Genomic DNA, 16,450 nt, shown 5'->3' with positions numbered 1-16,450 from the left:
GACGCCATTTTCTATGTAAATGGAAACAATTTCTTCTTTTGTTCATAGCTATTAATAGTTAAAAATATTATCAATATGTTTTTCAATTTCTTACTCATTTTAATTTACATTCTCTAGACAAATTATTTCGTATAAACTACCTGTAATGACCAATTACATTGAATTGTAATCTAGAGTCAGCCCCAGTGGCAGCACGGTCGTTAACAAAATGCAGACATATAAGCAACTGCTTAACGATGCTATTTCAGTCTAGCTTGAACGCGTGTTAGGTAGGATGTTTTATCACATTTTTGTTATCAGAAAGTCGCTCAATCTTCTCGTATTATGTTCAAGCTTGACCGAGTGTCATTATTTCATTTCATAAGTTCTCAGGTTGAGTGTTCTACATCATCCGCATTGTGTAATTCGGTTTTATTATGTCCTGGATGAGCATAAGAGAATTTGTAAAATTCGTGAACCTAATACCGAAGAGTGACGGCCACCATTTTGTGGTCATCTTTAAGGCGTTACGTTCACGAGTTTGCACAAAACTTGTAAATAGATTTTTCTTTAGTTTCACGCGTTTCATTTTTCCAAGGCAGCTCCTTTCGTTTAAAGGTGTATCATGATGAACATATGAACGAAATAAATGGCACAATAAGGTCTCTACGTGTTTAGATAGGTCGTCAAAGATAAGGCGGATCACCATTTGCAGCAACTTTCTTGTGGTCTGACTTGGGAAGTTCGTATTATTGTAACAATACGAATTTGCTAATAGCTATAAGCTGCACAATTTTCCAAACTAATTTATAGATCCCGAGAATAAAGAATTGTTTCAAATAAAGCATCATTTTATTCTTTCAAATAAATAATACCTAACTCTGTTCCGTATACGTATAAATTGACCAATGGTAGTACACTTTCATGTAAACTTGAACTGCGTCTGATTACATCGTTCTTTTTATTCATCCTAGCGGCGAGGTACAGTTTTTGACCTTATCGACTGAGTTTGTTATTAAAAGATATGTAATAATTAACCATTTTCGTTTATTGATTGACGAAAAAGTAGTAATGCGTATACAAAAGTGTGCGAACGAACATATCGCATAAAACGTAAAAGTAGGAATAAAAATATTAAATGAACACTGGTGGGGATTCAGATCCCACAATCTTATCGGCGTCCAATCCGCTGATCGAAGTTTGGAATGGGGATATTGAATGATCGTCGATTAGACGACTATGATTAAAGTTTACAACAGTTTTCGAACATCGATCGACTCGTTTAGTTGTACGTCGTGCCGTGTGTTGGCAGGCGTAAAAGTGGGTATGTTGAGTTTTTCTTTTCCATGTAACATTTCTGAACGAAGATTATATTTTAAATGTTCACATTGTTTGTGGCTAAAAAAACTCTCTATTCATACGATTAGAAGCAGCTGCAGAGATGTGAAAAATTCGAATGGGATCATTTGTGAGCATAACCTCAAGCTCTTGCGGTTTTGGTACGGTGCGCGTCAGTTCTTACGTTACAGGCGTTCCTTTATTTTTTCCTCATTTCCTTTTTACCGAGACGCTACTACGCATTATGTATTCTTACAGAATCAATTTACATATTATTGAATATCATTCTATTCAATTCATTAGAATAATCGAACGGAATAGACAGCGAGAACACTCTATCGATAGGAATCGATAGGAACTTATTGATCGTTCAATTTCCCGCCATACTTCCAATTTTCATTCATTTTTATATTATAATAATTGAGTTTAAGTTAATTTTACCAGTGATAATCTTCGAACATAACATACAAAGTCAAAGTTCAAGAGTCTCTCTTGTGTGATTACGTCAATTTCACGAATTAAAATTTATTTTACTATTTCGTCAAGGCTAACTGGACGGTAGTATTGTTATTCGACGCCAAAAGCTACAAACTAGATATTATAGTAATTAATTTTTGAAATAAAAATGGACCTGTCAAAGATAAAGCTTATACATTGTTGTATTCGAGAAATTTTTTTTCACAGAATGTTAATATTTCAGTTTTAGTACCATGATATTGTAAATACCATTTGATTTTTCACGATGTTCCAAATCTGTTTTTTCGTATATCAGCTTATCAATTTATTTGTACGATTTCAGATTCGTCGATATATTATTGTCAAGATAAATCCGTCCACGTTGATCAAAGAATTAAAAAATGGTGGAGCACGGGAGGGAGAATGGACACGCCGGTTTAACATACAGTAGTAACAGTTTGTAAGTAAAATACTTAACATTTACATAACAATTGTTCTTCAAGAATATTCTTTCAAGCTTCATTGGTAGTCAGGTATTTGAAAGTTTTATACGCGCAAACAAATGAATCTCTCCTTGTCTTTCATTTTCTTTCGAAAGAAAATATGCAAAAAGGTCATCAATCTGATATATAAATATCTACTTTATAGTAAAATGTTTTTTATAACAATTACAAAAACATTTAACTATTTCTTCGTATCTTAATGAATTGAAAATAGCGAATCGATTCATTTACATATGAACGAATGAAGGATATGTATAATATTAAGTTTGATAGATAGATCAGAATGGCCTCGTGATAATATCGTGTCGATGCACCGTCAGGCATAGTCGTGATAAAACTTTTAAGAAGTTTCCATGGCTTCCTTCTGTTCCTCGAGGTCTGAAACTTATTAAGTGTATAATGCTATGACTATCGACAATAAAACGATGAAATATTATATCCAGAGTGTTTTAGAAAAGTTAAGAAACGATTGCTAATATCATTGTATTTGCGTTAGACATAGAGGGAATAAGAAATAAAGTATGAAACGTAACGTTCAGAATGCTAATGATGACATCCGCGCAAACGATACGAGAAAAATCTTCGTATCTATTAAAATACCAACTACTGAATCATTTTTCTGCTTTATATGACGTGTATTGAATGTTGGAAAGCGTTTATGAAATGATACAATTAGTGTCTCGAACGTGTACAGAATATCTTACTATTCAGATTTTTGCGATTTCATGGAAAATTAAGGTAAATTCCATGTTAATCGTGCTTGATAATGTACATTGAAAATACGTGTTTGCGTATGCGATAGAGTAGGAATCGATCCGCTGCACGAATGTAGTAATTATGTTCTTATCGTAGCTGCTAAACAACGACAACTGTTCAACCGTGGACTTTGCGCTTTTGGTTGTGTAAGCGACCTTTATTCTGAATAGATTCGGTGAAGCATCATTGCGATAGCTTCATTGATAATATGATACGTCGTTTTTTTTAACATGTTGCATTGTACCTACAGTAGATTTTCTCATTATTTTTATGCGATCACGAAATTGTCAAATCAGCTCTTTAACAAAACTCTGAACATTTTAACGAAAATTCCAGAGAACGATTGCTACGCTTCCGTGTAACAAACGAATTGAATTTTTAATTAGCAGTCAAACGGTTAAACAAAATGAAAGTCTGCTAAGTCACTCGGTGGCCGTTTTTTCTTGGGAATTCCAGTGAATACTTTTTCTGTCGCCTTCTCTGAAACTTTTTTACTCCTTGTTCATTTTATTTAAATCAAATGCAATATCGATGAATGAGTATTCTTTTTTTCTAACATCTTACGTAGCGTATACTGATGTCAGAAATGTATTCAGCACACATTGTACCCACACGTACGAAATATGTAGCCGTATATTCTGTTCAACGCGTATGTCAGTCAAAACCAGTGTGAAACCAGTTTTGTTGCATATCAAAAAAGACGACGAAAGTATGAAATGTCCTTCTAAATGCTTACACGAGCCTTGCGTACAATGACATTGTGATCCTGTACGTCGTCTACGTGACTTTAACCATGCAAGTCGTACAAGGAAAACGTTACTATCGAATGCTTATTGTTCGATGTAAGTTTTGTAAAATCCTAGCCATCGTAAAACATATAATTTTGATATCGGTATTTCAATCTCTCGATGCAGTGCAAGAAGAGAAGTTTGAAGGGTAGGGGCGTAAGTGCATAGGCAATGGCATAGGTGGGTGAGGTAATTAGCTGGAATATGGAAAATCAGAGTTTTTGTATACAAAAACTGGTTTATTATCTAAATCTATGCTATTTGAATAATGTTTTTTTTTTTATTTAATATGTTTCTATGTACTTAGTAGAATTTTTCTATGAAAATTTATGCGTTGTTCAAATCTGTAATACCTGTACAGATAATGTTATCATTAGCATAAATTATCAATTTGTAATCAGTAACAACATTTTGATAGGATTAGCGTTGATCAATGTTTGATCATAATCTGTATACAATACGTTCAAAGGGTAAAAATATGTACTCATAGCGGTATTGATCGTGCGAAATCATTTAAGATGCATAGATGGTTACTGGTCATAGATTCGAACGTGTTATGCGTCATTGTAAATTTGCTATCCGGGCATGTGATTACCCGTGGCTCGTCAGCATTGATTAATAGAAGATAGAAGTGAACTTTAAATTTTAGTTTGAGATGTCCATTTTCACTGTGGCAGTGAACGCGTTAACACCTTGTCTGCCACAGTGGATAGGACACATAGTGGCGAAACTTGTTACGTTGCTTAAATTATGCGACAGATTGAAACGACTTTGATTAGTTTCAAAGGTATGCGAAATGTAGATTCATGAGAAATCAGAGCGTTACGGATATATGACACTGGTAGCTAACGCGCGAAGAACAGAAAAAGGAGAGAAAATTTTGAATAACGTAAAGTGATTTGATAAATCGGATTGCTTTCATATACGAACTTAACGAACTACTTTTCTCGTTGTTAAACTCAACAGGTAGGATATGACGCTGGTGAAACGTGACACAATAAACTTCGGACGTCAAAGTAACGCTAATAACAGCCTATTGTTCTTTTTCTTCTCTTTTTCAGAATTGCAAGAGAAATATTAATGGTGACTAATGAGTTAAGAATTATTAATTAAAGTTGAAAATTAATAAGACTATTCCAATCCGATTAGTTGCAGGGAATCTTGTAACAGCACGATGACATTGCAATTTGTTTTTTCATTGAAAACGCAATGCGTCTGAACACGTGATCTTCCTTTCATGCATACATTTCAAGTCATTTCAACAAAATAGTTTTTCTGAAAGAGAAAAAAAAGAAATGAAAAAACGTCAATATTCAAGGTTTGAAAACAGTGTGTTACAACTTTGTTAGCGATTGCTTAATTAAAACAAAATGACGTTTCCTACATTTTACCGATCGTCAATATTGTTTTCTATCAGCATCGCAAGTATGTCACGCTTTGATTTTTCATACGAGACTATGATTTGTTGCTTTATAAACAAGTCCTTATCACGAAATGTGCGTTTCCATAAGCGTTTCACTAGAAAAAGAAGAAGGAAACAAAGTTAGAGAAATTGCCTCGGTCGTCCAACTTTTAACGGTTAATACTTAACAAGTTAGCCGGTAACTATGTCCTCGTTTTCGAATCTATCAGAGCTACTCATGCGAACAGGAAGAAAGTTGGAACCGCGTTGGGGTTAAATCGAGACAAATAAATTAATCGTAAGCGAACAATCGGTCGCTTAGTAAAACGGCAAGTACCAAAGGGTATAACTAAAAAGCTCGAATCACTTTAGGCCCAGCCTTTAAAAGCGTTAACCCTCTCTTCGTTCTGACGATCATCCTCCTTTGTCGTGTCCTTAAAAAGGCAGACGAAGCGGAGGGTAAAGAGAATATTTAAGAGTAAATGGGAGAGAGAAATAGAGTGAGTAGGAGAGAACAGTAACTGTGGAAAGCAACGACGGTCAATGGTGATGGCCGCGGTGCAAGCAAATGGTAGAGCCAACCAGTCCGTCTCGAGACTCCGTGCTCCGAGCATCGTCGTCGAATAATCGACCGTGTGTCGTTCTCGTCCTCGATTTTTCTTTTCGTTTACACTTTCGATAGTTCGTTGCTGGATATAGTCGTACCGGAAGGAAGATACGTGCAGGTGTGAAACCGTAGAGCATTAAAAAAAAAAAAATTCAGCGCTTATACCGAGGACGTGGAAAATTTAGAAACCGAGATGCGCTTGGTTCTGTCTCGAGGATAGGAGTTGCTGGTCTACGCAGTTCTTGCTTCCAAAGAGAGCATGATCGTCGCTTTTTGATCAGACTCGCGTCGCTACTTGTCCGCAATGTAAGAAGCCCGCGTTATTTCAAATTTAACGGTGGAACTGCAAAAATCCTTGAACAAAAGAGTTTTTGTACACTGGAAAATACTGGCTTCTTTAGTTCAAATGTTCCGTCTTACAAGGAGAAATAAGTGGGATATTGTATTACAATCTTATTGAAAAACTTTGATGGAAAACGTGACAGCGCGCGGTTTTTATTTTAAACGCGGAAATAAGCGTCCGGAGACCTTTGCTCGCGCAGCCGTATCGCAAACCTCTCAAATACTTTTCAGTATACAAGTTGCTTCATAAGATATGCTACCTATTTTACATCTAATCAAGCGATGGATTAATTTAACTTTTCATTTATTTCACAGCAATGAAAACATATTTTTTTAAGCACTGTGTAGAACAATAACACTCAAAGATTTTAAGATTAGACAAGTGAAAGAATTTATTTACTTATTTTGCTGTATGACTCAGCTTATGATAATGCATTAATTTTCAATCAGTTGTAAACAGTTGTCACAAAACACTTCAAAAATTATGATTTATATAGTGTACAGATTCGTTCAGAAATGAGAGTTAAAGAAAACTGATTATAGTAACTTTGAAGCAAGGTTCAATAAGATACATGTTTTTTCAAAGTTCATTGTTTTGTTTTAAAATGGGTACCGCATGTTATGAAACATTCTGTATATGCAAGTCCAATGCTAAACTTCAATCTCTTCACCGTTGTGTTGGTATTGGTATCTCGCAGTTTCAAAACAGTTGCGTGCCTCATCTATACCTTATTATTAATTAGAAATCACCCAAGAAAAAGAAACTAATAATTTCGTCTAAAATAAATATATTTTATGGCCGTTTGAAGGACATTCCACTTAATTTCAAGTTCCGCCAATATTGTTCGGGTTGTATTCTTTTTCAAGACCTACAAAATAAATAATTTTCCAGGCAATGAAAGAGATCGTACGTTTATCCGGTAACCAGAACGCAACGCTGCGAAAAGACCGGTTCGTTTGAACGAAAAATCAACCGAGGAGAGAAAAAAAGAGAATCGAGGCTACTTAAAACTCGTACTTGTACGAAACTAAATTAAGTTCGAGTAAAAAGATTAAAACGTTTTAAGGATATATTACAAGGATACAAGATGAAGCTTGAAGGAAATTGTTCGCACGAGGATAATACGAATGAGATTTTATTACAACCTAGGAAAGGCTCGGGAATACGTTTGCAGATTGTACCGGCGCAACCAAAAACCATCACTCACCTACCAAAAAGGCCACCAGTTGACCTGGCATTCTCTGACTTGGCGTATAAAGTACGAGAAGGCCGCCGAAACAGTAAGTATAATAATATATTTTTGAAATAGGGCTGTTATGAACATCTGAATACCCTAGTACAGAATTTTAGGAAGACTCATAGTAACTGTACATCGATCATATCGATAGTGATTAACTACCGATTAGAACTAATGTCATAGGGATAGATAAGATATCTCAAACCCATAGCAATGAATGTGGTCCCTTTTCCCAAAATTGTCTATTCGAAATCTAACTTGATACTTGGCAAAATAGTTGCCCGAATATAATCGCGTTATAAAATATTAATTCGATGGCACTTTTGAATGTGCTTGTTTGCATATCCGTCTATTTTACTAGGTAAGCAACTTGAAAGAATGTATCAGGTTTATGCAAAATAAAATGCCCGGTTTCAAATAGAAAAAGTTGAGGCAAATATGTTAATAAGTTTGATCGTTCAGATTATAAATTTATCTGTCGCGATATTGCATCGTTGCATCTGAACTAAACTGAAATGACTAAAACTTGTTTTCGATGACATTGACCATAAAGTGAAAGTAAACGTTATCCGTGTGAAAGAATCATGCATGTATCTCGAATAATGCACTTTTTATGTTGTAAAATTGATACATTGAGATACACATACAAATCCTTATCAGTGTTGCAGTGCAACTAACGAGATAACATAATGAGAGAAAAAGTTACGATTCGAACTATCGAAAAAAAATTGCGTGACGGTTCGAACAAATGGTATTGATAATAGTGTAATCGTTTTACAGTCGTCAAATTAATTTTCCTGTATGTCTGGTCGTTTCATGAATTTTTCTTTATTTTGCCTGTAATATTGTCAGAAAAATGTCTAACTTTCTATACGCTTTGTGAAGCGTAGTTGACCGAGATTTTGTAAGAAAACTGGTTGCGGCATAAAGTTTCAACTATCATTTCCATAGGATACTTGTTATAAGCCTTTGAATCAAATTGAAAATTTACTTTCTATCTTGGTTTCTTAATTACTTGAATTATTTGAACTCATAGTAATCAGCGCGTTAAAGAGAATTTTCGTAATATACACCGCAAGAAAAATTAGCATGGTAGGATAGGCAACCGTAACAATAAGACGAGCAATTTGAAAATGCAAGTCTTTGTTCCCACTTATCGTTAATTTATACTTGGAGCAGCTTACTGTTCCAATTGTAGCAGCTGTGCGATAAAGCTTCGTTTCTCCGGCATCGAGTTGACGTTTTCGTTTCGTTTCAAGTATCAATAAATAAAACGTTTGAATCATTTTTCAAATTCTACAATTTTCCCTTTTATCTGAACAGTGACAGTAGTACTTAGGTATACCAATGCCGTTCGCAGAATCTTGTAATAAAATGTGAAAGCTTGAAAGTAAATAGAAACCATGAAAGTAGTAGTTCCTTTTACTTATATTCGATCGTTAATTAACACGTTGACCGTCATGGGTATCAACAGTGACCGGCAGTATGAATAATTTTTAATTATTTTAATAGCGCAAACTGGCAAATAAAATTTTATTCCTAATTGTTCACTTAGGATCGACTTTGAATCGTAATAATCGTAATTGCTTTTCCTTAATTAATAATTCATTGGCGCATTACACTTTGCGTGTCAATGACCACTTCGGTAACTGTTTCATCATAGTACACGAATTGTAAACGAACTAATAGAATAATTATGTTGTTCAGACATATTCACGTTACAAAATATTGATTTCGCTAAACAAACGATTGAAAAGAAAAATCACAATGACGAGTCATGAAAATGAAGATTTCCAAGTACATAGAACAAGAACGCGTTGTTTTCCAGAACAAAGTTCATTCTTGCAATTCGATTCTCATTCTTCTTCCTTTGGTTTATTTTCGTATATGGTATGAATCTAGAAGCGAACATACGGCCAAGTTGATCGAAGCAAATATGACCAGGTATAGAAAGTGAATGCACACGTTATAGCAACATTTTTGCAATCCTGATTTTGCGCAACAAGGAGCAGCTTCTTCGAGCCACTCTTTCCTTCAATATCCGTAAGATTATCGTATCTGATTATTCAACTTCTGGAAGAGGTTGTAGTTGTAGAAAATTTTTAATGATATTCTACTGACTAAAATATATAGTCGTTCAAAGATCCTTGACATTTTGCTTCTCAAATCTTTAGCTGCGTGTAGAATTAAGAGAAACTAAACGTTCAAAGTCGACAGATACTTTTGTTCGTTTTATTACGTGCGCTGTGGATTGCAATAGTTAAAGCATTGCAAAGATAACGTTACATTCAATCTTGTATCGTTTGAAAATAAAACATTATTTTTTGTCGACTAGGCAGATGAGTATATTACGTGTGTAATAAAAGAAAAAACACCAATGTCACGCAATCACCGATATGTGTGCATAGAACTGCCGTGTGATGTAACAGTAATAATATCACGATGTCAGTTTTGACTTATCAAATGGTATTGCATCGTTAATTATTAACGTGCAATAAAATTTAATGAATAATCATTAGATAATCGAATATGGATTGCGGATAGCTTTGATTCTGAATGACAATAAATGAAAACTAAATGCAACTGGAAAGGTAATAATTCTTTTTGTGGATGCGCAATGTTGAAGAAGTAAAAATAATGCTATCAATTTATATCACGCGATAAGACGAGTCTCATTATCCTCGATATTTAACTCTCGGGGCAAAGTATGGTCGGCGATGTAGGAAATGATGATGCACCAGCATGGTTGCCGATACCACATTTTATCATTTTTCTTCGATAAAACGTGTCATCAACTTTGACATTCCAAAACACACTCCAAAGGTTAATTACAGTTAGGGAGCGAACACTTTTCTTTGTTAAAATATCTTACAAGCTTATCGATAGATTGATTACAATTAAGAATGTATATTTTTTTTTAACAATTATTAAAAAATAAGCATGATTGCAGGAAGTATGTATCTGATTTACAGATGTAAAGACAATCTTGAAATCCGTCAGTGGAAGGCTACGGTCTGGAGAACTGACGGCTATCATGGGACCTTCCGGTGCGGGAAAGTCTACTCTTTTAAACATCCTGACCGGATACAAGTGAGTCATTATGTTTATGCGAGTTTTGTAACGCACTTGCTATTCATTGGAAAACCATTAACCACATGCGTCGGGTTTTGTTCTATATTCTCTCGGTTTTTATTTTTTTACAGATACGAAACTGTTTATATAATTTTTTTATTTACACGACCTCTATTCATTATTTACAGTCCATATCCTCTTTGAAACGTCAGTCATGAGATAAACTGGTATCTGTCAATGAACGTGGCGAAGTAGTTTTTCGGTGTTGCCTAAAAGATCGCGTTTCACTTTTGTCCCGCGAGTAACGATTTCACCTTCTTTCTGGGATATGTGATTTCGCTTTCTTCCTGTCCATTATGCAATCCTTTCGCAAGGACTTTTCAATAATAAATACACAGCATATACAGATGCTTCCTAAACTACTTTATATTCGTAGTTTTTTTGACACAAGAAGAAGTAGAAGTAGAATAGAATACACAAAAAATTGATTTTCATCTGTGAGAAGGACGATGAAATGTAAAAATGAAGTAGGCAGACAGAAGAATCGTAAATGGAAACCGGTTTGCCATTTTCCTTATCGACTAAATTTCGATGATCAGTCATCGTTTGAAACATGGGATGGCATTTATCCTCTCGTTTGGTATTATTCCATTTCGTTTCCTTGACGTCATTACAAACATGACATTAACACGATGTTTAAGCGAATTATGCGCATAAGAAACAATAAAAAAAATCAACACAACGTCCTTCTTTGATTGTTCTCAATGACACCGGATATCTATTAGGTCGTTGCATATCAAACAGCTTCAGAGAAGCTATAGACTTTTTGGAGCACGACTTCCATTAATAAATCATTCCTAATATGTATTGTTTAGATCAACTGGCGTAGAGGGAAGTATCACGATGAATGGGCACGAGAGGAACCTTAGTGCCTTTAGAAAGTTATCTTGCTACATCATGCAAGATAATCAACTTCATGCGAATTTAACAGTGGCTGAAGCCATGAAAGTCGCTTCGAACCTTAAACTTGGTTCGCATATCAGCAAGGCGGAGAAAGAGGAAGTGGTACGTTTGTGATGAACTTGTTCTTTTGCTTCTTGCAAAAAGGTCAGAAATAATTTTCAGAATGGAACTTTTTAATGCAATATTTCTTTATTTTCTTTGTTTAGATTCAAGAAATCCTTGAAACGCTTGGCCTGTCCGAACATCGACGAACCATGACCTCGAACTTGAGCGGTGGTCAAAAGAAGAGACTTTCCATTGCGCTTGAATTGGTCAACAATCCTCCTATAATGTTCTTCGATGAACCCACTAGGTAAGAAGGCTAGGTAACAAACCAAAGAATTAAATGGACGTGTATAAAAATTATCAGACAATTCCTTTACTAAACATTGATTCCCGAGCGGAAAAAGAAGGTAAAGGTCATCAAGAACGTGTCTTTGAAATCTTCTTTCCAAATATTCCTTAAATAGAATCGATCAAATTTAATGGAAGATACCAAATCGTCGGTATATATGTTCTTCTTCTATATATACTTTCGCTTTCACCACCATGAATGTCAAGGAAACCTGTTTCCTCTTTATATAACACATTTAACAAAAACATGGTCAGTGTCAGCGAATAATCGCTGATATTCGATTTCTTTCGATAAAGGAATTCAAGCACGTGATACCCTACAGATTTTGTTGAAAATATTTTTTTCATTTGTTAAGAGGGTACCATCCATAATATCCGGTAAGAGAAAGTATGCGGTCATAGTTTTTTAAACAACGTTTTAAAACTCTTTTCTCTCTGTCGCTTTCACTGAAACTCTATGTGGCCCCTTTTTTTCAAGTGATAACCAGCTTTACAGATACAAAGCGACAACGTTATTTTCATCCACCTTATCGCCTAGTGACACACTTTAATTTACGAGCTTGTATCATCGCAGTTTTGTACCAGTGATTAATTAAAATTTCAATGATTTTCCGTCCAACCGGTTCTCCGAGGTTCACAATCGCTCTTGTTCATTTTCGTTCATTTGATAAGATAGAGACAAACGCAAAGTAGCCAACTGATTAACGTCCACTTAATTCAAGGTCTAATACATGTAAATATCCGACTCCACGAAGACAAATAGAAAGATATCTTCGTTGAGCAATTTATATTTCCTCTTATACAGCTATAATAATCGTAATGAAAACATTAATGGTAAAATAATAATATTCTTTATTTAATCATTTACAGTGGCCTGGACTCGTCTTCTTGTTTTCAATGTATCTCATTGTTGAAGACGTTGGCTCGAGGAGGGAGAACAATAATATGCACCATTCATCAGCCTAGTGCTAGATTGTTTGAAATGTTCGATGCTTTGTACACATTGGCCGAGGGGCAATGCGTTTATCAGGGTTCCACTTCGCAGTTAGTGCCTTTCCTCAGAAATATCGGTCTTAATTGTCCCAGTTATCACAATCCTGCCTCTTTCAGTAAGCTTTTTTACATGGTATTTTAAAATTATTCTCGAAACCTTGTCGGTTGTTATGTTACATTCCTTCGAAAGTAAATTGTTGTACATTATTTTCTTCCCCTTTATCGAATCATATGATATTCGATGATCACGATTTTCGTTCATAGTCATCGAGGTGTCCTGCGGGGAATACGGGGACAATATCAAGAATTTGGTGAATGCCATCAAGAATGGAAAGTACGATATTCGAGAGGGATATCCTTTCCCTGATAATAAATCAGAGAGATTGAATAACGCGACGAGCGAGTTGCTTCAAAAAAGTGAAGAGAATGCTGAGGTAAAGGATAAGAATGATGTTAGTAATCTGGAGGAAAAGTTTCAAGAGGATAAATCAAATGAAATTAATAATAAAAAGATCCTTCCGACTTTTGCCAGGAATGATATTACAAAACAAGGTATGCAGAAAAAAACGAATAAATTATGAGTGAAATAAACGTATTCCCAAACTCATCTCCTTTTCAACACCTACACCTATTTTATGGTGTCATTACAGCCGACATAGCGATACCGATGGACATGGATAAGAAAGATAACGCTGATGTAGCCCTGCTCGACGAATCAATTGTAGTTACTCCTGAAAGATATCCTACTTCGGAGTGTCAGCAATTCTGGATCGTTTTGAAAAGAACTCTACTCTTCAGTCGTAGAGATTGGGTGAGTTTCGGATGATTCGAATGGTCTTTGAGAGATTGCTGTATTCTATGTATGTGTCCATTTCTAAAACAATTGATTATCTTTTCAGACCCTTATGTATCTTCGACTATTTGCTCACGTTCTAGTGGGGTTATTGATCGGTGCATTATATTATGACATTGGAAATGATGGTGCTAAAGTACTTAGCAATCTTGGATTCCTCTTTTTCAACATGCTGTTTCTTATGTACACGTCCATGACCATCACGATATTGTCGTGTATGTTTTATAATTGCTTTTCTCCTTAGAATTCCGAACGTGTAATGAGATTCATATTACAAGAATGTTGTTTTTCTTACAGTCCCGTTAGAGTTGCCGGTACTTTTGAAGGAAAACTTTAACAGATGGTATTCACTGAAGGCGTACTATCTAGCTATCACGGTGTCAGATATACCATTCCAGGTAAAAATTGGAATATCAAAAAAATATGCTATATATACTATTCATCCGCAAAAAGATCGTCATCGCATCGCTCTGTTCCAGTCACACTTGACCGATTCATTTGTTTTCTTCGTCCAGCAATTCGACCAATTACGAAAATAGTTGTGATGCGAAGTAAGGATATCGGGTAGTGGAGCATAGATCCCTACAAGTTTTAGCCATGCCATCTTCTCGCGGACGAATAGTACATGGCAGTGTACCTCTTTTTCCTATTTGTGTTTGTCTAAGCTTATGATCGTTTTTTTATAGGCGATATTCTGCATAATTTACGTAACGCTCGTATACTTTATGACCAGCCAACCAACGGATGGTATGCGATTCAGTATGTTCCTGGGAACATGTTTATTGATTTCGTTCGTCGCACAGTCGGTTGGATTGGTAGTTGGAGCGGCTATGAACGTACAAAACGGTGTGTTCTTGGCGCCGGTTATGTCTGTACCTTTCCTACTATTCTCAGGATTTTTCGTTAGTTTCGACGCGATTCCTGTGTATCTCAGATGGATCACGTATCTGAGTTACATCAGATACGGTTTCGAAGGAACTGCGTTGGCTACGTACTCGTTTGGTCGGGAAAAACTTAAGTGTTTTCAGGTAAGTTAATTCGTTTGCATAAATAAGCATACTTATTTTTCATCGCTACAAGTCTTCATCAATATTGGAATTTTACAGATTTACTGCCATTTTAAAAATCCTGAGACAACCTTGGAGGAGCTGGACATGCTCGATGCTGATTTTACGCTCGATATTCTTGCCCTTCTTTTAATATTTCTCGTTCTTCGAATCGTTGCCTATCTGTTCCTTCGTTGGAAACTGAAGACTGCGCGATAGGGTTCGCCATGTTATTATTCACGTTGACACAATCCAAAAAAAAATTTTTTTTATCTATAAAAGAACGTTCGAAAATAACGCGATAATACATTTCATTAGCATTGCTGTTCAAACGAAGGGCACAATTAATACGTTGAATTATTGCATCAAATTTTATACCTCGAAAGAATGGAACACCACGCGTATATAGTTCATACCTATGCATCGAATTCGTACGATTTAGGCTAATATAATTTATTCGTCCTTATTAGGTTTGTCACGTTGAAACAACTCTGCAATGGACTAGCGATGCTTTCGTTCAGGGTACCTTTTCGTCTCTTTAATTACAATCACACGTAAATACACACAAAGTGTGTATAACCACTGCTTTCTAGAAGGGTAGTTACCGCGTTGACTGACACAGCGATCATCGGTGACCGACGAATTATGTTCAAATGGGAAAAATACTAAGCGCTATTGAAATAACGTTAGTAATTCAGATCAAAGTATATACAATTAGAGAATTAATATCTTTAACAATTGATATTCTTTTCTACTGTGCCAGTCAACGTGTTAACAAAAAGGGGTGGAATCTAGCAGTCTCGGAAGATCGCAATTTCATGATTTGGAGAAAATAAGAGGCCTTAATTGATAATGTTTCGTGAGCGATCACATTTTTTATCCACCTATGGCTGTGAGTTTGACGATGTAGAAGAGTTACGGGAAAGCGGAAGTACGGATTGTTATGTCATAGCGTTGTGTTATGTTCTTGTTGATTAAGAACAACGTTTAAAACAATGATTATCTTGCCAGGTTCGTTGCGTATACCGAATATTAGATTTTTGTAAATTGTAAAACATCATAAAATAACATTCATCGATTTCATATCGTTGCATACGCGGGGACTTATACTTTATAGTACGTCAACTAAAAACTCATCGTAACTCTTCCAATTAATGTGTCTCTTATAGATAGAGTGTGTACTATACTAAACGATTTATATATTTTTTAAGCAAATTTACTTTGTTAAACATATAAGTCGCGTTGGAAAGGTACGTATAGAAGTAGAGTATATCAAAAAGCTTTAAAATCTTAACAAGCTAACATCAGTTTACAACTGTTTCTTTGAGTTTTAATCATCGTTAGGAATATTACATACGGTATCGCTTGCGGAATCAAAAGAAAAAGAAAAAGAAAAAAAGTAAAACACGTTTTATCTTTTAACGATATTCACTGACTTGACAAATGTACTTTAACGGGAAATACATTTGTAACTGTTTACACAAATGGTATAAATTATACATGTTTATATTTAAATCGTTAGCGTGATCGATTACGATCAATATACATATACATATATGTATACTTTTGTAAAATAATACCTATGCTGAATTGGCATAGTCTTCGTTGTATTTTATATAGCGTATGTTTATTACGAATAAAAAAAAACATGCTTTTCGTAATATACTTGTTGCTTAAATTCATTCACTTCGCGCAATTAATTTTCCCCTCGATGCGATATG

General features: G+C 35.2%; 1 protein-coding gene across 5 annotated transcripts; it reads left to right on the top strand.

Annotated features, from left to right (window-relative positions):
- The first annotated feature begins 1,195 nt into the window (after window positions 1-1,195).
- Window positions 1,196-16,394, top strand: LOC114872686 (ATP-binding cassette sub-family G member 4). Of its 5 annotated transcripts, none has more exons than XM_029180156.2 (13): window positions 1,196-1,303; window positions 2,117-2,233; window positions 7,322-7,452; window positions 10,382-10,499; window positions 11,357-11,546; window positions 11,651-11,796; window positions 12,708-12,946; window positions 13,095-13,382; window positions 13,481-13,641; window positions 13,730-13,898; window positions 13,981-14,081; window positions 14,370-14,711; window positions 14,790-16,394. In XM_029180156.2, exons 2-13 carry the CDS (start codon window positions 2,175-2,177, stop codon window positions 14,946-14,948), a joined length of 2,103 nt encoding a protein of 700 aa, XP_029035989.1. In that variant the 5' UTR covers window positions 1,196-1,303; window positions 2,117-2,174; the 3' UTR covers window positions 14,949-16,394. The 5 variants fall into 5 exon arrangements, with proteins under 5 accessions (XP_029035989.1, XP_029035990.1, XP_029035987.1 ...); XM_029180157.2 differs by lacking the exon at window positions 1,196-1,303 and adding an exon at window positions 1,462-1,483; XM_029180154.2 differs by lacking the exon at window positions 1,196-1,303 and having other exon boundaries at window positions 2,148-2,233; window positions 7,064-7,452.
- The last annotated feature ends 56 nt before the right edge of the window (window positions 16,395-16,450 follow it).

This window comes from Osmia bicornis, chromosome 3, assembly GCF_907164935.1.
Source record: "Osmia bicornis bicornis chromosome 3, iOsmBic2.1, whole genome shotgun sequence".
Taxonomy (NCBI): domain Eukaryota; kingdom Metazoa; phylum Arthropoda; class Insecta; order Hymenoptera; family Megachilidae; genus Osmia; species Osmia bicornis.
The sequence above is the reverse complement of the archived record's forward strand: the minus strand, read 5'-3'. Positions and strand labels throughout refer to the sequence as shown.